The sequence below is a fragment of the Anas platyrhynchos genome, chromosome 33 (assembly GCF_047663525.1).
Source record: "Anas platyrhynchos isolate ZD024472 breed Pekin duck chromosome 33, IASCAAS_PekinDuck_T2T, whole genome shotgun sequence".
Classification (NCBI taxonomy): domain Eukaryota; kingdom Metazoa; phylum Chordata; class Aves; order Anseriformes; family Anatidae; genus Anas; species Anas platyrhynchos.
In genome coordinates, this window is record NC_092618.1 from 9,623,754 (window position 1) to 9,649,463 (window position 25,710).

The following is a 25,710-nucleotide window of genomic DNA, read 5'->3' on the forward strand; positions in this document are numbered from 1 at the left end:
CTTGACCGCCTCCCTTTCGCCCCGCAGCCGACTCGACGGGCACCCACTCGCTCTACACCACCTACCAGGACTACGAGATCATGTTCCACGTCTCCACCATGCTGCCCTACACCCCCAACAACCGGCAGCAGGTACCCCCGAACCCCCAACCCCCCACCTCATCCGTGTGTCCGTCCGTCCCTCATTCACCCCCATTTTTGTTATTTTTTGGCTTCTTCTCCCTCCTCGCCAGCTGCTGAGGAAGAGGCACATCGGCAACGACATCGTCACCATCATCTTCCAAGAGCCCGGCGCCCTGCCCTTCACCCCCCAAAACGTCCGCTCGCACTTCCAGCACGTCTTCATCATCGTCCGAGCCCACAGCCCTTGCACCGAGAACGTCTGCTATAGGTGAGCCCCCCCCCCCGATGACCCCATCTCCCCCTCCAAATCCCCCCCACGCGCTTCGGGGTCAAATTTTGGGGCGGTTTCTCCCCTTTCTTCCTCAAAGCGCTCTGAGGACCCCTAACTCATTCTCTCCTTCGCCTCCCCCAAGCGTGGCCGTGACCAGGTCCAAAGACGTGCCCCCCTTCGGCCCCCCCATCCCCAACGGCGTCACCTTCCGCAAGTCCGACGTCTTCCGAGACTTCTTGCTGGCCAAGGTGATCAACGCGGAGAACGCCGCCCACAAGTCGGACAAATTCCACACCATGGCCACCCGCACGCGGCAGGAGTACCTCAAGGACCTGGCCGAAAACTGCGTCACCAACACCCCCATCGATTCGGCCGGGAAGTTCAACCTCATCTCCTTGGCCTCCAAAAAAAAGGAGAAGACCAAAGCCCGGGCGGGCGCCGAGCAGCACAGCGCCGGGGCCATCGCTTGGCGCGTCTCCGCTCAGGATTTCGCCCGCGGGGCCGAGATCTCCTGCGCCTTGGGCATCTCCAACGAGTTCGTGGTGCTGCTCGACCTGGCCGCCAAGGAGGTGGTCTTCAACTGCTTCTGCGGGGACGTCATCGGCTGGACCGCCGACGCCTCCACCCTCAAGATCTTCTACGGCCGCGGCGACCACATCTTCATCCGGGCGGCCGAGGGCGGCCCCGAGGACATCAAGGAGATCGTGCAGAGGTTGAAGGTGAACGTCTTGGGGTCGTGGAGCTCCTCCATCCCCGTGGAGGAGGAGATTTGGGGTCGTGGAGCTCTTCCATCCCCATGGAGGAGGAGATTTGGGGCCGTGGAGCTCTTCCATCCTCATGGAGGAGGAGATTTGGGGTTGTGAAGCTCCCTCGTCCTCATGGAGGAGGAGATTTGGGGTCATGAAGCTCCTCCATCCTCATGGAGGAGGAGATTTGGGGTTGTGGAGCTCCTCCATCCTCACGGTGGAGGAGTTTTGGGTTGGGTTGAGCTGGGTTGAGCTGGGTTGAGTTGGGTTGAGTTGGGTTGGGTTGAGTTGGGTTGGGTTGGGTCGAGTTGAGTCGGGTTGGGTCGAGTTGGGTTGGGTTGGGTTGAGTTGAGTCGGGTTGGGTCGGGTTGGGTCGGGTCGGGTTGGGTTGAGTTGGTTTTGGTTGAGTTGGGTTGAGTTGTGTTGGGTTGGGTTTGGTTGTGTTGGGTTGTGTTGGGTTCTTTTCGGCACGCATCAGGTTGGGTTGAGTTGAGTTGAGTTGGGATGGGTTGGGTTGAGTTGGGTTTGGTTGAGTTTGGTTGAGTTGGGTTGAGTCGGGTTGAGTTGTGTTGAGTTGGGTTGAATTGGGATGGGTTGAGTTTGGTTGGGTTGAGTTGGTTGAGTTGGGTTGGTTTGGGTTGAGTTTGGTTGAGTTTGGTTGAGTTTGGTTGAGTTGGGTTGGGTTGGGTTGATTTGAGTTTGGTTGAGTTGAGTTGGTTTGAGTTAGGTTGGGTTGGGTCGGGTTGAGATGGGTCGGGTTGAGTTGGGTTGAGCTGGGTTGAGTTGGGTTGGGTTGGGTTGAGTTAGGTTGCGTTGGGTTGAGTGGAGTTGGGTTGGGTTGGTTTGGGTTGAGTTGGGTTGAGTTGGGTTGGGTTTAGATGAGTTGGGTTGAGTTGGGTTTCGTTGGGTTGAGTTGAGTTGAGTTGGGTTGAGTTGGGTTTGGTTGGGTTTGGTTGAGTTGGATTTGGTTGGGTTGGGTTGAGTTCAGTTGGGTTGAGTTTGGTTGAGTTGAGTTGGGTTGGGTTGGGTTCTTTTCGGCATGCGTCAGGTTGAGTTGGGTTGGTTGAGTTGAGATGAGTTGAGTTGAATTTGGTTGGGTTTGGTTGAGTTGAGTTGGCTTCTTTTCGGCGCGCATCGACGTCACCAAGCGGCTGTGCCCTCGTTGCAGGTGACGACGTCGGGCTGCGAGACGGTGGACATGACGCTGCGGCGCAACGGGCTGGGCCAGCTGGGCTTCCACGTCAAGTACGACGGCACCGTGGCCGAGGTGGAGGACTACGGCTTCGCCTGGCAGGCCGGGCTGCGCCAGGGCAGCCGCCTGGTGGAGATCTGCAAGGTGGCCGTGGTCACCCTGAGCCACGAGCAGATGATCGACCTCCTGCGCACCTCCGTCACCGTCAAGGTGGTCATCGTGCCGCCCCACGAGGACGGGGCGCCGCGCAGGTGAACCCCACCCCACTCATCATTAAGGATTTTTGGGGTTCTGCTGATGGAGAAATTCGGGGCTGGGTTCACACCGGGGTGTTTTTAGGGTTGGTTTCCCACCAGGGTCTTTTTTTGGGGTTGGGTTCCCACCAGGGTCTTTTTTGGGGTTGGGTTCCCACCAGGGTCTTTTTTGGGGTTGGGTTCCCACCAGGGTGTTTTTTGGGGCTGGGTTCCCAGCGGGGTGTTTTTTGGGGCTGGGCTTCTCCAGGGTGATTTTTGGGGCTCAGCTCCCCCAAGACATTTTTTGGGGCTAGCTACCCGGGGTGTTTTGGGGGACTCAGCTCCCCCAGGATCATCAGCAGATGATCGACCTCCTCCGCACCTCCGTCACCGTCAAGGTGGTCATCGTGCCGCCCCACGAGGACGGGGCGCCGCGCAGGTAACCCCCACCCCACTCATCATTAAGGATTTTTGGGGTTCTGCTGATGGAGAAATTCGGGGCTGGGTTCACACCGGGGTGTTTTTAGGGTTGGTTTCCCACCAGGGTCTTTTTTTGGGGTTGGGTTCCCACCAGGATCTTTTTTTGGGGCTGGGTTCCCACCAGGGTGTTTTTTGGGGCCGGGCTCCCCGGGGCATTTTTGGGGCCTCGGCTTCCAGGGTGATTTTTGGGGCTCAGCTCCCCCAAGGCATTTTTTGGGGCTTAGCTACCCGGGGTGTTTTGGGGGACTCAGCTCCCAGGGTGTTTTTTGGGGCTGGGTTCCCAACCAGGGTCTTTTTTGGGGGCTGGGTTCCCACCGGGGTGTTTTTTGGGGCTGGGTTCCCACCAGGGCGCTTTTTGGGGCCGGGCTCCCCAGGGCATTTTTGGGGCCTCAGCTTCCAGGGTGATTTTTGGGGCTCAGCTCCCCAGGGCACTTTTTGGGGGCTCAGCTCCCCAGGGCATTTTTGGGGCCGGACTTCCCCAGGGTGCTTTTGGGGCTGGGCCCCCCCAAGGCATTTTTGGGGGCTCAGCTCCCTGGGGCATCCCTGCAGAATTTCGGGGAGGGGGGGCTATTTTGGGTGTCAATCAACAACCAAAAGGGCCGGGATCCTCATGGGGGGGGCGCATCCCCAAATCCCAAAATCCCAAAATCCCAAAATCCCAAATCCTTGTGTCCGGCCCCCATCCCTGCAGAATTTCGGGGAGAGGGGGGCTATTTTGGGTGCCAATCAACAACCAAAAGGGCCGGGATCCTCCCGGGGGGGGCCATCCCCAAATCCCAAAATCCCCAAATCCCAAAATCCCCAAATCCCAAATCCTTATGTCCGGCCCCCATCCCTGCAGAATTTTGGGGAGGGGGGGCTATTTTGGGTGCCAATCAACAACCAAAAGGGCCGGGATCCTCATGGGGGGGGCCATCCCCAAACCCCAAAATCCCAAAATCCCCAAATCCCAAATCCTTGTGTCCGGCCCCCATCCCTGCAGAATTTCGGGGAGGGGGGGTTATTTTGGGTGTCAATCAACAACCAAAAGGGCCGGGATCCTCCCGGGGGGGGCCATCCCCAAATCCCAAAATCCCCAAATCCCAAAATCCCCAAATCCCAAATCCTTGTGTCCGGCCCCCATCCCTGCAGAATTTTGGGGAGGGGGGGCTATTTTGGGTGCCAATCAACAACCAAAAGGGCCGGGATCCTCACGGGGGGGGGCCATCCCCAAATCCCAAAATCCCAAATCCTTGTGTCCAGACCCCATCCCTGCAGAATTTTGGGGAGGGGGGGCTATTTTGGGTGCCAATCAACAACCAAAAGGGCCGGGATCCTCATGGGGGGGGCCATCCCAAAATCCCCAAATCCCAAAATCCCCAAATCCCAAAATCCCCAAAATCCCAAATCCTTGTGTCCGGCCCCCATCCCTGCAGAATTTTGGGGAGGGGGGCTATTTTGGGTGCCAATCAACAACCAAAATGGCCGGGATCCTCACGGGGGGGGCCATCCCCAAATCCCAAAATCCCAAAATCCCCAAAAAATCCCAAATCCTTTTATCCTTACAGGGGCTGGGCCGAATCGGTGGAGCTGAGCGGCTCCGAACCCAAAAACGAAGCCGAAAGCGGGCGCCCCCCCTTCCGCAGCAGCTCGGGGTGGCAGTGGAGCGGCCCCGCGTCCCACAACGCCCCCCCCCCGGCCACCGCTGGGGGGGGCACCCGGACCCCCAAGCAGCCCCCCGTGCCCTACCGCGAGGTGCAGCCCCTGCACGCCAAGAGGTGAGGACGAGGGATTTTGGGGGGGGCTTTTTGGGGAGGGTTTTTGGCTTTGGGGGGGGGTGCCGTGACCCCCCCCCAATTTTTCGTCTCGCCCCCAGACCCGTCAGCTTCCCCGAAAGCCCCCACCCCAATTCGTCGGGGCCGTACCGCCAACCCTCGGGGAGTTTTTCGGCGCCCACCTACGCTCGCTATAAACCCCCCCCGGAAAGGTTTGGGGCCCCCCCCCCCAAAAAAAAAAAAATCAGCACTTTGTCCCTTTTATGGGATGCAAAAACGAGGAGAAAAGCCCCAAAATCCGCTCGTTGTCCCCCCCCCCCCCCATAGGTACGTGGCACCGCAGCGGGCGCTGCTGCCCTTCGAGCCCCACGGGGGGCACGACGCCCCCCCCTCCAGCGGGGATTCGTCCTCCGGGGGGGTCAGCAGCCACGAGGGCACCATGGAGAGGCACAAACCTGGTGAGAAAAGTGGGTTTTGGGGGGGGGCAAAGGCAGGAAAAGCCATCGCGGGGGGGCAAAAGCCATCCTGGGGGGCACAAAACCCGGCTTGGGGGGAAAAACCCATCCCGGGGGGGCAAAACACAACCTGGGGGCGCAAAACCCGGCTTGGGGGGCGCAAAATTTGGCTTGGGGGGAAAAACCCATCCTGGGGGGGGGCAAAACCCGGCTTGGGGGGGTGCAAAACCCAACCTGGGGGGGTAAAACCCAACCTGGGGGGCGCAAAATTTGGCTTGGGGGCGCAAAACGCATCCTGGGGGGGTGCAAAACCCGGCTTGGGGGGCAAAACCTGGCTTGGGGGGGAAAAACCCATCCCTGGGGGGGGTAAAACCCAACCGGGGGGGGTAAAACCCAACCGGGGGGGGGTAAAATGCATCCCGGGGTGCACAAAACCCAACCCAGGGGGGGCAAAACACAATCGGGGGGGGCAAAACCCAATCGGGGGGGGGTAACCCATCAGGAGGGGGCACAAAACCCAACCTGGGGGGGCAAAACCCATGCTGGGGGGGTGCAAAACCCAACTTGGGGGGGTAAAACCCAACCTGGGGGGGGCAAAACCCAACATGGGGGGGCAAAACCCAACTGGGGTGCGCAAAACCCAATCGGGGGGGGCGCAAAACCCAACCTGGGGGGGCTAAAACTCCTCCTGGGGGGGCAAAACCCATGCCGGGGGGGCGCAAAACCCATCCCGGGGGGGGCAAAACCCAACCTGGGGGGGCAAAATTTGACTTGGGGGGGGGGCAAAACCCATTGGGAGGGGGCGCAAAACCCATCCGGGGGGGCAAAACCCATCCGGGGGGGCAAAACCCATCCTGGGGGGGCAAAACCCATCCCGGGGGGGCAAAACCCATCCCGGGGGGGCAAAACCCATCTTGGGGTGCACAAAATTTGGCTTGGGGGGGCAAAACCCAACCTGGGGGGCAAAATTTGACTTGGGGGGGGGCAAAACCCATTGGGAGGGGGCGCAAAACCCAAACTGGGGGGGCAAAACCCAACCTGGGGGGGCAAAATTTGACTTGGGGGGGGGGCAAAACCCAAACTGGGGGGGCAAAACCCAACTGGGCTGGCACCAGAACCGCCCCCAAATATTTTGGGGACGAGGGACCCGGGCTGGGGGGGGGGTGACCCCGGTGCCCCCCCCCCATTTATTGACACCGGGGGGGGGGGGATTTTGGGACTCGTTGCAGAGCCGCTGTGGCACGTGCCGGCCCCGTCCCGGCTGGGGGGGGGCAAGCGGGCCGGCAGGCAGGAGGCCACCGGCAAGGACTCGCCCGGCCGGCACCCAAAGGTGAGGGGGGGGCACAAGGGGGGGGCACACCCCTAATTCCCTTGGGGGGGGGGGCTCAGGGACCCCCCAGCTTCATTTCAGGGCACCCCAAGCTCTTTGGGAGGGGCTCTGGGACCCCAAATCTAATTTGGGGCACCCCCAGTCCTTTGGGGGGGGGCTCCAGGACCCCAAATTTAATTTTGGGGCACCCTCGGTGCTTTTTGGGGGGGGGCTCTGGGACCCCAAATTTTAATTTTGGGGCACCCCAAGGTCTTTGGGGGGGTTCTGGGACCCCCCAGCTTCATTTTAGGGCAGCTTCAGTGCTTTGGGGGGGGGGGTCTGGGACCCCAAATCTAATTTGGGGCACCCCCAGTCCTTTGGGGGGGGGCTCTGGGACCCGAATTTTAATTTTGGGGCAGCCTCAGCCCTTTGGGGGGGGGCTCTGGGACCCGAATTTTAATTTTGGGGCAGCCTCAGCCCCCTGGGGGGGGGCTCTGGGACCCCAAATTTAATTTTGGGGCACCCCCAGTCCTTTGGGGGGGGGCTCTGGGACCCCCCAGCTTCATTTTGGGGAACCCCCAGTCCTTTGGGGGGGGCTCAGGGACCCCAAATTTAATTTTGGGGAACCCCCAGTCCTTTGGGGGGGGCTCAGGGACCCCAAATTTAATTTTGGGGCACCCTCAGTGCTTTTGGGGGGGGGCTCTGGGACCCCAAATTTAATTTTGGGGCACCCCCAGCCCTTTGGGGGGGGCTCTGGGACCCCCCAGCTTCATTTTGGGGCACCCCCAGTCCTTTGGGGGGGGGCTCTGGGACCCCCCAGTTTCATTTTGGGGCACCCCAAGCCCTTTGGGGGGGCTCTGGGACCCCAAATTTAATTTTGGGGCACCCCCAGCCCTTTGGGGGGGGCTCTGGGACCCCCCAGCTTCATTTTGGGGCACCCCCAGTCCTTTGGGGGGGGGCTCTGGACCCCCCAGTTTCATTTTGGGGCACCCCAAGCCCTTTGGGGGGGCTCTGGGACCCCAAATTTAATTTTGGGGCACCCCAAGCCCTTTGGGGGGGGCTCTGGGACCCCAAATTTAATTTTGGGGCACCCTCAGTGCTTTGGGGGGGGGCTCTGGGACCCCAAATTTAATTTTGGGGAACCCCCAGTCCTTTGGGGGGGGCTCCGGGACCCCCCAGTTTCATTTTGGGGCACCCCAAGCTCTTTGGGGGGGGCTCTGGGACCCCAATTTTAATTTTGGGGCACCCCCAGTCCTTTGGGGGGGGGCTCTGGGACCCCCCAGCTTCATTTTTGGGGCACCCTCAGCCCTTTGGGGGGGGGGCTCTGGGACCCCAAATTTAATTTTGGGGCACCCCCAGTCCTTTGGGGGGGGGCTCTGGGACCCCAGATTTAATTTTGGGGCACCCTAAGCCCCTGGGGGGGGGCTCCGGGACCCCCCAGTTTCATTTTGGGGCACCCCAAGCCCTTTGGGGGGGGGCTCTGGGACCCCAAATTTAATTTTGGGGCACCCTCAGTGCCTTTGGGGGGGGGGGCTCTGGGACCCCAAATCTAATTTGGGGCACCCCCAGTCCTTTGGGGGGGGGCTCCGGGACCCCCCAGTTTCATTTCAGGGCACCCCAAGCTCTTTGGGGGGGGCTCTGGGACCCCCCAGCTTCATTTCGGGGCACCCCAAGCTCTTTGGGGAGGATTTGGGACCCTAAAGCTTCATTTCGGGGCACCTCAAGCCCTCTGGGGGGGGCTCTGGGACCCCAGATTTAATTTTGGGGCACCCCCAGTCCTTTGGGGGGGGCTCTGGGACCCCAAATTTAATTTTGGGGCACCCCAAGCCCTTTGGGGGGGGCTCTGGGACCCCAAATCTAATTTTGGGGAACCCCCAGTCCTTTGGGGGGGGGCTCTGGGACCCCCCAGTTTCATTTCGGGGCACCCCAGGCTTTTTGGGAGGGGGCTCTGGGACCCCCAGCTTCATTTTGGGGCACCCCCGGCCTTTTGGGGGGGCTCTGGGACCCCAAATTTAATTTTGGGGCACCCCCAGCACTTGGGAGGGGGTCTCAGAGCCCCCCCAGCTTCATTTTACCCCCCCACCCCCCATTTTTCCCCCCCTAACCCCCCCCAATTCTCCTTTTCACCCCCTCCAAGCCTTTTTTTAGTGCTGGGGGGGGGGGTCTGGAAGCCCCCCCCTCAATTTTACCCCCCCCCCCAACCCTTTTTATTTTCTCACCCCCCTCCAATTTAATTTTACCCCCCCCAATCTTCCTTTTACCCCCCCTAACCCCCCCTAATTCTCCTTTTTCACCCCCTCCAAGCCCTTTTTTAGTGCGGGGGGGTGTGGAACCCCACTGGATCTTTTCCCCCCAACCCTTTTTATTTTCTCACCCCCCCCCCCAATTTAAACTTACCCCATCCTTCCTTTTACCCCCCCACCCCCATTTTACCCCTGACCCTAATTCTCCTTTCCACCCCCTCCAAGCCCTTTTTTAGGGCTGGGGGGGGGTTTAGGAGCCCCCCCCCTAATTTTTACCGCCCCCCAACCCTTGTTTCACCCCCCCCCCCCTAATTTCACCTTACCCCCCCATCCTTCCTTACCCCCCCCACCCCCCACTCCCCCTAACCCCCCTAATTCCTTTTTCACCCCCTCCAAGCCCTTTTTTAGGGCTGGGGGGGGGTCTGGGAGCCCCCCCCTGACTTTTTGTCCCCCCAGCCTGAAGCCCCCCTGCTCCAGCCACTCGAGCAGCACCACCCTGTCCAGCAACGCCTCCAGCAGCAGCCACGACGAGCGCTGGTTGCGCCCCCGACCCCCCCCCCCGAGACCCCCGACCCCAAATTTCCAAAGTGGGGGGGGCGGCGGGGCTCCAGGGACAGCCGGCATCGACCCCCCCCCCCTCTCGCCCCAAATCTGCCCGCAGCTCCCCCAAAGGGAAAAACTCCCCAAAGGTTACGGGGAGGGAGCCCCCCCCGCTGCCGCCCCCCCCCACGCCAAGGGCTACCAGAGGCCCAGGGGCTGCTTGCCGCCCCCCCCCCCCCGCCGCCAGCCCCGACCCCCTTGTCAGCAGCAGGTGATGGACCCCCCGACCCCCCGAGTTCCCTTTGACCCCCCGAACCCCTTTTGACCCCCTTTGACCCCCCCACCCGCTTTGACCCCCCCAACCCCCCCAAACCCCCTTTGATCTCCTTTGACCCCCCCCCGAATCCCCTTTGACCCCCCCAATTCCCTTTGACCCCCCCAAACCCTTTTTGACCCCCCCTTGACCCCCCCAACCCCCTTGACCCCCCCAAACCCCCTTTGACCCCCTTTGACCCCCCTGACCCTTTAACCACCCCAAATTCCCTTTGACCCCCCCGAACCCCCTTTGACCCCCCAAATCCCCCTTGACCCCCCCCAACACCCTTTGACCCCCCCAAATCCCCTTTGACCCCCCCGAATCCCCTTGACCCCCTTTGACCCCCCCGACCCCCTTTGACCCCCCGAACCCCCTTTGAACCCCCCAAATTCCCTTTGACCCCCCAAATCCCCTTTTGACCCCCCCAAATTCCCCTTTGACCCCCCGAATCCCCTTTGACCCCCCCAACCCCCTTGACCCCCCCGACCCACTTTGACCCCCCAAATTCCCTTTGACCCCCCCGACCCCCTTTGACCCCCCTGAACCCCCTCTGACCCCCCAAATCCCCCTTGACCCCCCCCGAATCCCTTTTGACCCCCCCAACACCCTTTGACCCCCCCAAATCCCCTTTGACCCCCCGAATCCCCCTTGACCCCCCCAGACCCCTTTGACCCCCTTGAACCCCCCCAACCCCCTTGACCCCCTCAACCCCCTTGACCCCCCCTGAGCCCCCTTTGACCCCCCCCCAGATCCCTCTTTGACCCCCTTTGGTCCCCCCCTGACCCCCCTTGACCCCCCCATTTATTTTCTTTCTTCTGTCTCTTTTTTATTAAATTGTTATATAAATTATTATAATATTTGTCATATTAAATCATTATCTTCATTTTCTATTTATTTTCATTTTATTTTATATTTCGTATTTTATTTTATTATTTTTATCTATTTTATTATATTTAATTATTATATTATTGATAATATTTATTAAATTATTATATATTGCATTTATTTTTATTTTATTTTATTTTGTTTTATTTTTTTAATTTTTTAATTTTCATTCATTTTTAATTTTAACTTTCTTTTTTATTTATTTTTAATTTTATTAAATTTTATTTTATTAAATTTTAATTTCAATTTAATTTTAATTTGTTTATTTATTTTATCATTTTTTTAATTTAATTTTAATTTTCTTTTTTATTTATCTTTTATGTTATCAATTTTTAATTTTTTTAATTTTAATTTAATTTTAATTTGTTTTTTATTTATTTATCAATTTTTTATTTTTTAATTTAATTTAATTTAAATTTTCTTTTTTATTTATCTTTTAAGTTATCAATTTTTTATTTTTTTAATTTTAATTTAATTTTAATGCATTTTTTATTTATTTTATCAATTTTTAATTTTTTTTTAATTTAAATTTAATTTGAATTTTATTTTAATTTTCTTTTTTCTTTTTTATTTTATCAATTTTTATAATTTTTTTTAAATCTAAATTTAAATTTAATTTGAATTTATTTTTTTTTCTTTTTTATTTTATCAATTTTTAATTTTTTTTAAATTTAAATTTAATTTTAATTTGAATTTAATTTTCTTTTTTATTTTTAATTTTATCAATTTTTAATTTTTTTAAATTTAAATTTAATTTTAATTTGAATTTAATTTTCTTTTTTATTTTTAATTTTATCAATTTTTTATTTTTTAAATTTAAAAATTTAAATTTAATTTTTTTCTTTTTCCCTGCAGCTCCCGGGGGGGTCCCAAGGTCCCCTCGGACCCCCCCCGCCCCCCCGGCTCCCTGCAGCTCTCGGCGTCCGTCCCCAAATCCTTTTTCTCCAAGCAGCCCGGCAGGGCCAAACCCGGCTGGAAGCGGGGCGACGACCCCACAGCGCGCCCCACCGCCGGCCCCGACCCCAAAAAGTGGGGGGCCCTGGGGGGGCTCAGCTGGGACCCTACAGGTCGGAGGAGGGGTTTGGGGGGTTGGGGAGAGATGTCTACTGGGTTTGGGGTTCAAAGCGGTGAAAGGGCTTCGTGGATCTACACCCCAAAAAGCTCACCCCAAAACCCCCAGAGAGCTTCGTGCACCCCAAAAATCCCCCAAAAATCCCCTAAAGAGCCTCGTACATCCCCTAAATCCCCCCTAAATCCCCCAAAAAGCTTCATGCACCCCAAAAATCTCATCCCATAAATCCCCCAAGAGCTTCATGCACCCCTAAATCCCCCAAAAATCCCCCAAAGAGCTTCATGCACCCCTGATCCCAAAAATCCCCAAGGGGGCTCTTGCACCCCATAAATCCCCAAAGAGCCTCATACATCCCCCAAATCCCCAAAAATTCCCTAAAGAGCTTCGTGTACCCCAAAAATCCCATCCCATAAATGCCCCAAAGAGCTTCATGCACCCCCTAATCCCCCAAAAATCCCCTAAAGAGCTGCGTGCCCCCTGATCACCCCATAAATCCTCCAAAAAGTCGCTGCATCCCATAAATCCCCCCTAAATTCCCCAAAAAGCTCACCACAAAAATCCCATACCCCCTAAATCCCCCAAAAAGCCCTTCACACCCCCTAAATCCCCCCAAAATCCCCCAAAAAGCTCACCGCACCCCAAAAATCCCCCCTAAATCCCCCAAAGCTCCTCACACCACCCCCCAAATTCCCCCTAAACCCCCCAAAAAGCCTCTCTACACCCCCTAAATCCCCCTAAATCCCCCAAAAAGCTCCGCACCCCAAAACCCCATAATCCCCCAAGAGCCTCGTGCACCCCCAAATCCCCCCTAAACCCCCCAAAGAGCTTCTTACACCCCCATAAATCCCCCCAAAAATTCCCTAAAGAGCTTCGTGTCCCCCAAAAATCCCATCCCATAAATGCCCCAAGAGCTTCGTGCACCCCCTAAATCCCCCCCTAAATCCCCCAAAAAGCTTCACGCACCCCAAAAATCTTCCCTAAATCCCCCAAAAAGCTTATGCACCCCAAAAATCCCATCCCATAAATCCCCCAAGAGCCTCTTACACCCCCCAAATCCCCCCAAAATCCCCCAAAACCCCCTCACACCCCCCAAATCCCCCCTAAACCCCCCAAGAGCCTCATCCACCCCCTAAACCCCCCCCCGGGGGGTCCGTTTTTGGGGTCTGACCCCCCCCCCCAAAATCCCGTTTTGGCGGGGTCGAGGCCAGGACCCCAAAACGTTTTTGGGCAGCCGCGGCTGCGGGCGTCGCTGCGGCCCTAGCTCCCCGCAAACCCTACAAATCCACCGTGGAGGCCGACCTGAAAAAACTCATCCTGATGGACAGCGGCGCCCCCAAACCCGAGGGGGAGGCGCTGGCCGCCCCAAAAAAATAAAAAAAAAATTTTTAAAATTAAAAAACGACGAAAAACCCCAAAAAACTGAAATCGACGTTTTTCGCCCAAAAAGTCGCCCCCCCCCAAGGGGTTGCAGAGGGCGCTCTCAGATGAGGGGCTAGTGAGAGGGCAGACGGAGGGGGCCGCAGCCCCCGACCCCTCGGCCGCCACCTTCCCCTCCTCCCACCCTCCCCCACCGCCAAACTGCTCCGGGCAGCCTCCCGAAAAATGTAGTTTAGCGGGTTTTGCCCTTTTCCCCCTTTTTTCCCATTTTCCCCCTTTTCCCCTTTTTCCCCCTTTTTTTTCCCTTTTTCCCCTTTGTTTTCCCTTTTTCTCCCTTTTTTCCCCTTTTTCCCCTTTTTTCCCCCTTTTTTCCCCTTTTTCCCCCTTTTTCCCCCTTCTTTCCCCTTTGTTTTCCCTTTTTCCCCCTTGTTTTCCCTTTTTTTCCCCCTTTTTCCCCCTTTTTCCCCCCTTTTCCCCTTTTTTTCCCTTTTTCCCCTTTTTTTCCCTTTTTTCCCTTTTTCCCCTTTTTTCCCTTTGTTTTCCCTTTTTCCCCTTTTTTCCCCTTTTTTCCCTTTTTTCCCTTTTTCCCCTTTTTTCCCCTTTTTTCCCCTTTTTCCCCTTTTCCCCTTTTTCCCCTTTTTTTCCCCTTTTTTCCCCTTTTTCCCCTTTTTTCCCCTTTTTTCCCCTTTGTTTTTCCCCTTTTTTCCCCTTTTTTCCCCTTTTCCCCCCTTTTTTCCCCTTTTCCCCCCTTTTCTCCCCCTTTTTCCCTTTTTCCTCCTTGTTTTCCCTTTTTCCCCTTTTTCCCCTTTTTTCCCCTTTTTCCCCTTTTTCCCCTTTTCCCCTTTTTCCCCTTTTCCCCTTTTCCCCTTTTCCCCTTGTTTTCCCCTTTTTCCCCTTTTTCCCCTTGTTTTCCTTTTTTTTCCCTTTTTTCCCCTTTTTTCCCCTTTTTTCCCCTTTTTTCCCCTTTTTCCCCCTTTTTTCCCCTTTTTCCCCCTTTTTTCCCCCTTTTTTCCCCCTTTTTTCCCCTTTGTTTTCCCTTTTTTCCCCTTTTTCCCCCTTTTTCCCCCTTTTTCCCCTTTTTCCCCTTTTTTCCCCTTTTTTCCCCTTTTTTCCCCTTTTTTCCCCTTTTTTCCCCTTTTTTTCTTTTTTTCCCCTTTTCCCCCTTTTTTTCCCCTTTTTTTCCCTTTTTCCCCTTTTTCCCCTTTTTTTCCTTTTTCCCCCTTTTCCCCCCTTTTCCCCTTTTTTTCCCCTTTTCCCCTTTTCCCCTTTTTTCCCCTTTTCCCCTTTTTTCCCCCCTTTTTCCCCCCTTTTTCCCCCCTTTTTCCCCTTTTTCCCCCCTTTTTTTTCCCTTTTTTTCCCCTTTTTTCCCCTTTTTCCCCCTTTTTCCCCTTTTTTCCCCTTTTTCCCCCTTTTTTCCCCCTTTTTTCCCCCTTTTTCCCCCCTTTTCCTTTTTTCCCCTTTTTCCCCCTTTTTCCCTTTTTTCCCCCTTTTTCCCTTTTTTCCCCATTTTTTCCCCTTTTTTCCCTTTTCCCCCTTTTTTTCCCTTTTTTTCCCCTTTTTTCCCCCTTTTTTCCCCTTTTCTCCCCTTTTTTTCCCCTTTTTTTCCCCTTTTTCCCCCCTTGTTTTCCCCTTTTTTTCCCCTTTTTCCCCCTTTTTTTCCATTTTTTTCCCTTTTTTCCCCTTTTTTTCCCTTTTTTCCCTTTTTTCCCTTTTTCCCCCTTTTTCCCATTTTCCCCCTTTTTTCCCCTTTTCTCCCATTTTTTTTCCTTTTTCCCCGTTTTTCCTTTTTCCCCTTCTCCCATTTTTCCTTTTTCTTCCCTTTTTTCTTTTCCCTTTTCCCCCTTTTTCCCTTTTTCCCCCTTTTTTTCTTTCCCTTTTTCCTTTTCCCCATTTCTCCCCTTTTTTCCATTTTCCCCTTTTCCCACTTTTTCCCTTTTTCCCCATTTCTCTCACCTTTTTTCCCCTTTCTTCCCCTTTTTCTCCCTTTTTTTCCCCTTTCCCTTTTTCTTTCCCTTTTTCCCCATTTTTCCCCATTTTTCCCTGTTTTTCTTTTTTCCCCCTTTTCCCCCGTTTTTCTAATTTTTTCCCCTTTTTTTCCTTTTTCCCCTTTTCCCCTTTTTTTCCTTTATTTTCTTTTCCCCCTTTTTTTGTTTTTTTTTCCTTCTTTCCCTTTTCCTTTTTTTCCTTTTCCTTTTTCATTTTTTCCCCTTTTTTCGTTTTCTTTTCCTTTTTCCCCTTTTTCCTTTTTTTCCTTTTCTCCCGTTTTCTTTCGTTTCCATTTCCTTCCATTTTTCTCTTTTTTTTCCTTTCCCCTTTTCATTTTTTTTCCTTTTCCCCTTTTTTTCCTTTTTTCGTTTTTTTCCTTTTTCCTTTTTTTCCTTTCCCCCCTTCTTTCCTGTTTTTCCTTTTTTCCTGTTTTCCTTTTTTCTATTCTTTTTCTTTTTTTCCTTTTCCCTTTTTTTTGGTTCCTTTTTCATTTTTTCCTTTTCCCTTTTCCGTTTTTTTCCTTTTTTCCCCTTTTCATTTTTTTTCCTTTTTCTCCCGTTTTTATTTATTTTTTCTTTTTTCCATTTCCTCCCCATTCTTCTCATTTTCTTTTCCTTCCCCTTTTCCTTTTTTTCATTTTTTTCCTTTTTTTTTCCTTTTTCCCTTTTTTCCTTTTTTTCATTTTTTCCCTTTTTTTTTCCTTTCCCTTCTTTCCTGTTTTTCCTTTTTTTTTTCCTATTTTCCCTATTTTTTCTATTTTTTTTCCTTTTTATCATTTTTTTTCCTTTTTTCCTATTTTTCCTTTTTTTCTATTTTTTCCTTTTTTTTTCCTTTTTTCTCCTTTTTTTCCCCTTTTTTTCCTTTTTCTCCTTTTTTTCCCTTTTTTTCCCTTTTTCTCATTTTTTTCCCTTTTTTTTCCTTTTTCTCCTTTTTCCTTTTTCCTTTTTTTGTTTTTTCTCCATTTTTCCCTTTTTCTCCTTTTTTCCTTTTTTTCCTTTTTCTCCTTTTTTCCCCCCAACTTTTTTTCTTTTCCCTTTCCCATTTTTCCTCCCCTTCCCCCCTCCCCCCTCACCCTCCGTTTTGGGGCCGTTTTGGGTTTTTTCCCCCCCAGGCACGATCTCGTCCCTGGAGCTGCGCCGCGTGGAGCCGGGCCCGGGGCTGATGCCGCTGCCGGCGGCGGGGCCGGGGCTGGAGTGGGCCAGCCTGGTGAGCGCCGCCAAGGCCTACGAAGGTAACGGGGTCCTTATAGGGCCGGGGGGCTGGGGGGGGCCCCACAGGCTGCAGGGGGGCGCCCGGCCCTATAGGGAGGTGTCCGGCCCCATAGAAATGTTCCTGACCCCATAGGAGGTGCCTGGCCCTATAGGGAAGCTGCTGACCCTATAGGGAGGTGTCCAGCCCCATAGGGATGCTCCTGACCCTATAACGGAGCTCTCAGCCCCATAAAAAAATTCCTGGCCCCATAGGGGAGCTCAGCCCTATAGGGAGGTGTCTGGACCCATAGAAATGTTCCTGGCCCCATAGGGGAGCTCTCAGCCCCATAGGGATGTTCCTGACCCCATAGAGGAGCTCTCAGCCCCATAGAAATGTTCCTGACCCCATAGGGGAGCTCTCAGCCCCATAGAAATGTTCCTGGCCCCATAGGGGATCTCCCAGCCCCATAGAAATGTTCCTGGCCCCATAGAGGAGCTCTCAGCCCCATAGATATGTTCCTGACCCCATAGGGGAGCTCTCAGCCCCATAGGGATGTTCCTGGCCCCATAGGGGAGCTCTCAGCCCCATAGGGATGTTCCTGACCCCATAGGGGAGCTCTCAGCCCCATAGTGATGTTCCTGACCCCATAGGGGATCTCCCAGCCCCATAGAAATGTTCCTGGCCCCATAGGGGAGCTCTCAGCCCCATAGAAATGTTCCTGGCCCCATAGGGGAGCTCTCAGCCCCATAGAAATGTTCCTGACCCCATAGGGGAGCTCTCAGCCCCATAGAAATGTTCCTGGCCCCATAGAGGAGCTCTCAGCCCCATAGAAATGTTCCTGACCCCATAGGAGGTGCCTGGCCCTATAGGGAAGCTGCTGACCCTATAGGGAGGCTCCCGGCCCCATAACGATGCTCCTGACCCTAAAACAGAGCTCTCAGCCCCATAGAAATGTTCCTGACCCTATAACGGAGGTCTCAGCCCCATAGAAATGTTCCTGACCCCATAGGGGAGCTCTCAGCCCCATAGAAAAGTTCCTGACCCCATAGGGGAGCTCTCAGCCCCATAGAAATGTTCCTGACCCCATAGGGGAGCTCTCAGCCCCATAGAAATGTTCCTGGCCCCATAGGGGATCTCCCAGCCCCATAGAAATGTTCCTGACCCCATAGAGGAGCTCTCAGCCCCATAGAAATGTTCCTGGCCCCATAGGGGATCTCCCAGCCCCATAGAAATGTTCCTGGCCCCATAGAGGAGCTCCCAGCCCCATAGAAATGTTCCTGACCCCATAGGGGAGCTCTCAGCCCCATAGGAATGTTTCTGACCCCATAGGGGAGCTCTCAGCCCCATAGAAATGTTCCTGACCCCATAGGGGAGCTCTCAGCCCCATAGAAATGTTCCAGGCCCCATAGGGGAGCTCTCAGCCCCATAGAAATGTTCCAGGCCCCATAGGGGAGCTCTCAGCCCCATAGGGATGTTCCTGGCCCCATAGGGGAGCTCTCAGCCCCATAGAAATGTTCCAGGCCCCATAGGGGAGCTCTCAGCCCCATAGAAATGTTCCTGGCCCCATAGAGGAGCTCTCAGCCCCATAGGGATGTTCCTGGCCCCATAGAGGAGCTCTCAGCCCCATAGGGATGTTCCTGACCCCATAGAGGAGCTCTCAGCCCCATAGGGATGTTCCTGGCCCCATAGAGGAGCTCTCAGCCCCATAGAAATGTTCCTGGCCCCATAGGGGATCTCCCAGCCCCATAGGGATGTTCCTGACCCCATAGAGGAGCTCTCAGCCCCATAGAAATGTTCCTGGCCCCATAGAGGAGCTCTCAGCCCCATAGAAATGTTCCTGACCCCATAGGGGAGCTCTCAGCCCCATAGGGATGTTCCTGGCCCCATAGGGGATCTCCCAGCCCCATAGAAATGTTCCTGACCCCATAGAAATGTTCCTGGCCCCATAGGGGAGCTCTCAGCCCCATAGAAATGTTCCTGACCCTATAACGGAGCTCTCAGCCCCATAGAAATGTTCCTGACCCCATAGGGGATCTCCCAGCCCCATAGAAATGTTCCTGACCCCATAGAGGAGCTCTCAGCCCCATAGAAATGTTCCTGGCCCCATAGAGGAGCTCTCAGCCCCATAGGGAGGTGCCTGACCCCATAGGGGAGCTCTCAGCCCCATAGAAATGTTCCTGACCCCATAGGGGAGCTCTCAGCCCCATAGAAATGTTTCTGACCCCATAGGGGAGCTCTCAGCCCCATAGAAATGTTCCTGACCCCATAGAGGAGCTCTCAGCCCCATAGAAATGTTCCTGACCCATAGGGGATCTCCCAGCCCCATAGAAATGTTCCTGGCCCCATAGACATGTTTCCTGACCCCATAGAGGAGCTCTCAGCCCCATAGAAATGTTCCTGGCCCCATAGAGGAGCTCTCAGCCCCATAGAAATGTTCCTGGCCCCATAGGGGAGCTCTCAGCCCATAGGGATGTTCCTGACCCCATAGAGGAGCTCTCAGCCCCATAGAAATGTTCCTGACCCCATAGGGATGTTCCAGCCCCATAGGAATGTTCCTGGCCCCATAGAGGAGCTCTTAACCCCATAGGGATGTTCCTGCCCCATAGGGGGTCTCCCAGCCCCATAGAAATGTTCCTGACCCATAGGGGAGCTCTCAGCCCCATAGAAATGTTCCTGACCCCCATAGGGGAGCTCTCAGCCCCATAGAAAATGTTCCTGACCCCATAGGGGAGCTCTGACCCCATAGAAATGTTCCTGGCCCCATAGGGGATCTCCCAGCCCCATAGAAATGTTCCTGGCCCCATAGGGAATATCCCAGCCCCATAGAAATGTTCCTGGCCCCATAGGGGAGCTCTCAGCCCCATAGAAATGTTCCTGACCCATAGAGGAGCTCTCAGCCCCATAGAAATGTTCCTGACCCATAGGGGAGCTCTCAGCCCCATAGAAATGTTCCTGGCCCCATAGGGGATCTCCCAGCCCCATAGAAATGTTCCTGGCCCCATAGGGGATCTCCCAGCCCCATAGAAATGTTCCTGCCCCATAGGGGGTCTCCCAGCCCCATAACCGTGCCCCCTCCCCCGCAGGGGGTGTGCAGCGCCGTCTCCCTCTTCTCCCTCCACCAAACCCCCAAACCCCAAAACCCCCCAGGGCGAACGCCCGGCACCAGGCAGCCAGGTGCAGAGCTGGGGAGGGGGGCGCCTGAAATCCTGGGGGGGGCCTAAATCCTGGGGGGGGGTCCTAAATCCGGGGGGGGGTCCTAAAACCCTTGGGGGGGGTCCTAAAATTCCAGGGAGGGATCCTAAATCCTGGGGGGGGTCCTAAAACCCAGGGGGGGTATCCTAAATCCATGGGGGGGGGCCTAAATCCTGGGGGGGGGTCCTAAAACCCATGGGGGGGATCCTAAATCCATGGTGGGGGTCCTAAATCCTGGGGGGGGGACCCTAAATCTAGGGGGGGGACCCTAAATCCCAAGGGGGGGGTCCTAAATCCATGGGGGCGGACCCTAAATCCTGGGGGGGGGTGGTCCTAAACCCAGGGGGGGTCCTAAATCCCAGGGGGGGTCCTAAAACCTTGGGAGGGGGAGGGGGTCCCAAAGCCCTGGGGGGGGGTCCTAAATACTTGGGGGAGGATCCTGGAACACGGGGGGTCCTGGACACCCTGGGGGGGTCCTGAAACACAGGGGGGGGGCCCTGAACCCAGGGGGGGTCCTAAATCCATGGGGGGGGGCCTAAATCCCACGGGGGGACCCTAAATCCATGGGGGGGGGTCCTAAATCCCGGGGGGGGTCCTAAACACAAGGGTGGGGATCCCAAAGCCCTGGGGGGGGGTCCCCAAAACACTTGGGGGGGGGGAAATCCTAAAACCCCTTCAAGGGGGGGGGTCCTAAACCCAGGGATGTTCCCAAAACTCTTAAGGGGGGGTCCCCAAAACCCTTTGGGGGGGGGTCCCAAACCCGGGGGGGGGGTCCCAAAACCCTTAAGGGGGGGTTCCCAACACCATGACCCCCAATATTTTTTTTACCCCCAATATTTTTTTTACCCCAAAATATTTTTTTTACCCCAAATATTTTTTTACCCCCCAAATATTTTTTTTACCCCCCCAATTATTTCTTTACTCCCCAATTATTTTTTTTTACCCCCAAAATATTTTTTTTACCCCAAATATTTTTTTACCCCCCCAAATATTTTTTTTTTACCCCCCCAATATTTTTTTACCCCCCCAATATTTTTTTTACCCCCCAATTATTTTTCTTACTCCCCAATTATTTTTTTTACCCCCAAAATATTTTTTTTTACCCCCAAAATATTTTTTTACCCCCCAAATATTTTTTTTTACCCCCAATATTTTTTTACCCCCAATATTTTTTTTACCCCAATTATTTTTTTTTCCCCCAATATTTTTTTTTACCCCCTAATTATTTTTTTTTTTACCCCCAAAATATTTTTTTTTACCCCAAATATTTTTTTACCCCAAATATTTTTTTTACCCCCTCAATATTTTTTACCCCCAATATTTTTTTTACCCCCAATTATTTTTTACCCCCCAACTATTTTTTTTTTACCCAAATATTTTTTTACCCCCCCAAATATTTTTTTACCCCCCAAATATTTTTTTTTACCCCCAATATTTTTTTACCCCCCCAGTATTTTTTTTTACCCCCCAAAATATTTTTTTTTACCCCCAATATTTTTTACCCCCAAATATTTTTTACCCCCAGTACTTTTTACCCCCAAAATATTTTTTTTTACCCCAAATATTTTTTTTACCCCCCAAATATTTTTTATCCCCAATATTTTTTTTACCCCCAATATTTTTTTTACCCCAATTATTTTTTTTACCCCCAAAATATTTTTTTTACCCCAAATATTTTTTCCCCCCAAATATTTTTTTTACCCCCCAATATTTTTTCCCCCAATATTTTTTCCCCCCAATACTTTTTTTACCCCTCAATTATTTTTTCCCCCAATATTTTTTTTACCCCCAAATTTTTTTTTACCCCCCCAATATTTTTTTTACCCCCAATTATTTTTTTTTACCCCCAATATTTCTTTTACCCCCCAATTATTTTTTTTACCCCCAAAATATTTTTTTTACCCCAAATATTTTTTTACCCCCCAAATATTTTTTCCCCCCAATATTTTTTTTACCCCCCAATTATTTTTTTTCACCCCCCAATATTTTTTACCCCCCAATATTTTTTTTACCCCCAATTTTTTTTACCCCAAATATTTTTTTACCCCCAAATATTTTTTACCCCCCAATATTTTTTTTACCCCCAAATATTTTTTTTACCCCAAATTTTTTTTATCCCCCCAATATTTTTTACCCCCAAAATATTTTTTTTACCCCAAATATTTTTTTACCCCCCCAAATATTTTTTTTAACCCCCCAATATTTTTTACCCCCTAATATTTGTTTTTTTAACCCTCCAAATATTTTTTACCCCCCCAATTATTTTTTTTTTACCCCAAAAATATTTTTTTTTTTACCCAAATATTTTTTACCCCCAAATATTTTTTACCCCCAATATTTTTTTTACCCCCCAATTATGTTTTTTTCCACCCAAATATTTTTTACCCCCCAATATTTTTTTACCCCCAATTATTTTTTCTACCCCCCAATCTCTTTTCTACCCCAATAATTTTTTTACCGCAAATTTTTTTTACCCCCAATTATTTTTTTTACCCCCAAATATTTTTTACCCCAAATATTTTTTTCCCCCCAAATATTTTTCCCCCAAATATTTTTTACCCCAATATTGTTTGCCCCCCAAATATTTTTTTACCCCCCAATTTTTTTTTACCCCCAATATTTTTCTTACCCCCCCAATATTTTTTTTAACCCGAATATTTTTTACCCCCAATATTTTTTTTCCCCCCAATATTTTTTTTATCCCCCAATATTTTTTTTACCCCCCATTTATTTTTTACCCCCCTATTTCTTTTTTCCCCCCAATATTTTTTTACCCCCCAATATTTTTTCCCCCCATTTTTTTTATCCCCCAATTATTATTTTTTTTATCCCCCCAATTTTTTTTTCCCCCAATTTTTTCTTTTGATTTTTTTTCACCCCCAATAATCATTTTCCCCCAGCAGCGAGGAGCCCCCTGGACCTCCCCGGGAAGGTTTTGCGCTTGGAGGCGATGCTCAAACAGCTCCACAGCGACCTCCAGAGGCTGGGACAACACCCAACATTTTAGGGCACCCCATTTTTTTTGGGGGAGTCCTCAAAACCCCCCCTTAATTTTTTTTTTGGTGCCCCCCAGGAGAAGCAGGACAAGGTGGTGCTGCAGGCGGAGGTGGCGTCGCTGCGGCAGAACAACCAGCGGCTGCAGGAGGAGTCAGCAGACGGCCAGCGAGCAGCTGCGGCGCTTCGCCCGCTTCTTGGGGCCGTCAACAGAAGGAACTCTATGGAGGGAGACCAGACCCCCGGCGCGGTCCTGCGGGACCGGTCCTGCGGACTGGGAGGGTTCCACGGTGCTGGGGACTGCCTCCTTATCTGGGCCAGGAGGGCTGTTCTGAGGCTGGAGTGGCTTGTGGGTCACAGTGGTCCTAGGGTCGGGGAGTGTCCATATGGGACCAGGAGCTACTGGTCCTGTAAGGATTAGTCCTATATACGGACTGGAGGACTCTCATGGGCTTAGGAGTAGCCTTATAGGGCCAGGAAAGCTCTTATAGGGTCAGGAGTGGCTTATAGGGTCAGGATTGTCTGTATGGAATCAGGAGGTGCTGTATGGTACTATATAGGGACCGGTCCTATATACGGACTGGAGAGCTGGGGTTGGGAGTAGCTATAGGGCCAGGAGGGCTGTTATAGGGCTGGAATGGCTTTATAGGGTCAGGAGTGGTTTGTAGGGTCGGGAGTGTCCGTATGAGCCAGGACTGCTTGTGTCCTATGGGACCAGTCCTATATACGGCCCAGAGGAACCCCACGGGGCAACAAGCAGCCTTACAGGGTAGGAACGGCTTTATAGGGTCAGGAGTGGCTTATAGGGTCAGGAGTGTACAGGTGTAGGATGGCAAAACTTGTGTATCACTATATAGGGACCGGTCCTATATACGGACTGGAGGAGGCTGAGCACGGGGTTGGGAGTAGCCTTACGGGGCCAGGAGGGCTGTTATAGGGCTGGAATGGCTTTATGGGGTCAGGAGTGGTTTGTAGGGTCAGGAGTGTCCATATGGGATCAGGAACTGCTATATTGTCCTGTCTGGGACAGTTCCTATATGGCCCAAGAGGAGCCCACGGGGCAACAAGCAGCCTTACAGTGTCAGGAACGGCTTTATAGGGTAGGAGTGGTCCTGGGGGCAAGGAGGAATCTGATACTGACCAGGAACTGTGTGTTTGTCATATATGGGACCAGTCCTATATATACGGACTAAAACGCTCTTATAGGGATAGCCAAGAGTATAGCCTCTTATAGGGCCAGGAAAGCTCTTATAGGGTCAGGAGTGGTTTGTAGGGTCAGGAGTGTCCATATAGGATCAGGAGCTGCTATTGTCCTATATAGGGACCAGTCCTATATATAGCACAGAGAACCAGGCAACAAGCAGCCTTACAGGGTTAGGAACGGCTTTATAGGGTCAGGAGTGGTTCCTGGGTCAGGAGTGGGTTTGTGGGGTCGGGAGTGTCAGTATAGAAGCAGGACTGTCCTGGTCCTATACAGGGACCGGTCCTATATACGGACTGGAGCAGCCCCATGGGGTTGGGGTGGCCTTATAGGGCCAGGAAAGCTCTTATAGGGTCAGGAGTGGCTTATAGGGTCGGGAGTGTCCGTATAGGATCAGGAGCGGCTATATGGTATATATCCAAGACAGTTTGTATATTTGAGCCAAGGAAACCCCATGGGGCAAAGAGCAGCCTTACAGGGACAGGAGAGCTGTTATAGGGCCAAGGGACTTATAGGGTAGAGGAGTGGTTTGTAGGGTGAGGGAGTGCCCAGGTGCTGGGATTAGGAGTGGCTATATGGTACTATATAGAGACTGGTCCTATATACGGACTGGAGGAGCCCAGTGGGTTAGGAGTAGCCTTATAGGGCCAGGAAAGCTCTTCCTATAGGGTCAGGAGTAGCTTTATACAGGTAGAGAAGTCCATCTGGGTCAGAGAAAGCTGCTCTATATCCTATCTAGGGACCGGTCCTGCGACTGGAGGAGGCTCACGGGGTTGGGAGTAGCCTTATAGGGCCAGGAAAGCTCTTATAGGGTCAGGAGTGGTTTATAGGGTCAGGGAGTGCCCATATAGGATCAGGAGCTGCTGTCCTATATAGGGACCAGTCCTATAAAAGACCCCCAGAAGAGCCCATGGGGCAACAAGCAGGCCTTTACAGGGTCAGGAACGGCTTTATAGGGTCAGGAGTGGTTTATAGGTTCAGGAGTGGTTTGTAGGGTCAGGAGTAGTATAGGATCAGAAGCTCTGTATGGTCCTATACAAGGACCGGTCTTATATACGGACTGGAGAGCTAGTAGGGTCAGGAGTAACCTTATGGGGCCAGGAAAGCTCTTATAGGGTCAGGAGTGGCTTATAGGGTCAGGAGTGTCCATATAGGATCAGAAGCTGCTGTATGGTACTATATAGGGACCGGTCCTATATACGGACTGGAGGAGGCTCACGGGGTTGGGAGTAGCCTCGACGGGGCTAGGAGGGCTGTTATAGGGCTGGAATGGCTTTATAGGTCAGGATCTATAGGGTCAGGAGTGTCCATTATGGGACCAGGAGCTGCTGTGGCTGGTCTGTGACCGGTCCCTGGGACTGGAGCAGCCCCATGGGGTTAGGAGTAGCCTTATAGGGCCGGAAGACTCTTTATAGGGTCAGGAGTGGCTTATAGGGTCAGGAGTGTCCATATAGGATCAGAAGCTGCTGTATGGTTCTACATAGGATCGGTCCTATATACGGACTGGAGAGCTGGGATAGGGAGTGTATGGGCCAGGAGGGCTGTTATAGGGCTGGAATGGCTTTATAGGGTCAGGAGTGGTTTATAGGGTCGGGAGTGTCTGTATAGGGACCAGGAGCTGTGTCCTGGGACCAGTCCTGTGGCCAAGAGGAGCCCCACGGGGCAACAGGCAGCCTGCAGGGTCAGGAACGGCTTTGCTGTGGGTCCAGTGGTGGTTTATGGGTCAGGAGTGGTCTTAGGGTCAGGAGTGTGGTCAGAGGATAGACAGGAAGACTATATATGGTCCTATACAAGGACCGGTCCTGTAGGGACTGGAGGAGGCTCATGGGGTTAGGAGTAACCTTATGGGGCCAGGAAAGCTCTTATAGGGTCAGGAGTGGCTTATGGGTGAGGATCTGTATGGAATCAGGAGGTGCTGTATGGTACTATAGGGACCGGTCCTATATACGGACTGGAGGAGGCTCACGGGGTTCAGGAGTAGCCTCTCTATAGGGCCAGGAGGGCTGTTATAGGGCTGGAATGGCTTTATAGGGTCAGGAGTGGCTTTGTAGGGTTGAGATGTCCAGTATGGGACCAGGAGCTGCTATTGGTCGTGTGCAAGAACAGAACTGTCCTATTGGACTGGAGGAGGCTCATGGGGTTAGGAGTAGC

General features: G+C 52.5%; 1 protein-coding gene and 1 long non-coding RNA gene across 3 annotated transcripts in view; one reads left to right on the forward strand and one right to left on the reverse strand.

Moving 5' to 3' along the window:
* Positions 1–22,779, forward strand: part of LOC140000219 (signal-induced proliferation-associated 1-like protein 3) — a 35,010-nt gene extending 12,231 nt beyond the window's left edge. The window contains 11 exon segments of the mRNA XM_072030022.1: positions 28–131; positions 233–390; positions 536–1,112; positions 2,308–2,582; positions 4,592–4,801; positions 4,900–5,010; positions 5,126–5,255; positions 6,470–6,583; positions 9,262–9,392; positions 11,402–11,543; positions 22,438–22,779. Of these exon segments, the coding sequence (XP_071886123.1) occupies positions 28–131; positions 233–390; positions 536–1,112; positions 2,308–2,582; positions 4,592–4,801; positions 4,900–5,010; positions 5,126–5,255; positions 6,470–6,583; positions 9,262–9,392; positions 11,402–11,543; positions 22,438–22,779 (2,294 nt within the window).
* A 1,340-nt stretch (positions 22,780–24,119) lies between these two features.
* LOC140000299 (uncharacterized) lies at positions 24,120–25,447 on the reverse strand. Of its 2 annotated transcripts, none has more exons than XR_011805469.1 (3): positions 25,401–25,447; positions 24,648–24,793; positions 24,120–24,197 (listed from the first exon to the last, which is right to left on the reverse strand). It is a non-coding gene; the product is annotated as an uncharacterized lncRNA (long non-coding RNA). The 2 variants fall into 2 exon arrangements; XR_011805468.1 differs by lacking the exon at positions 24,120–24,197 and adding an exon at positions 24,312–24,343.
* Positions 25,448–25,710: the final 263 nt, after the last annotated feature.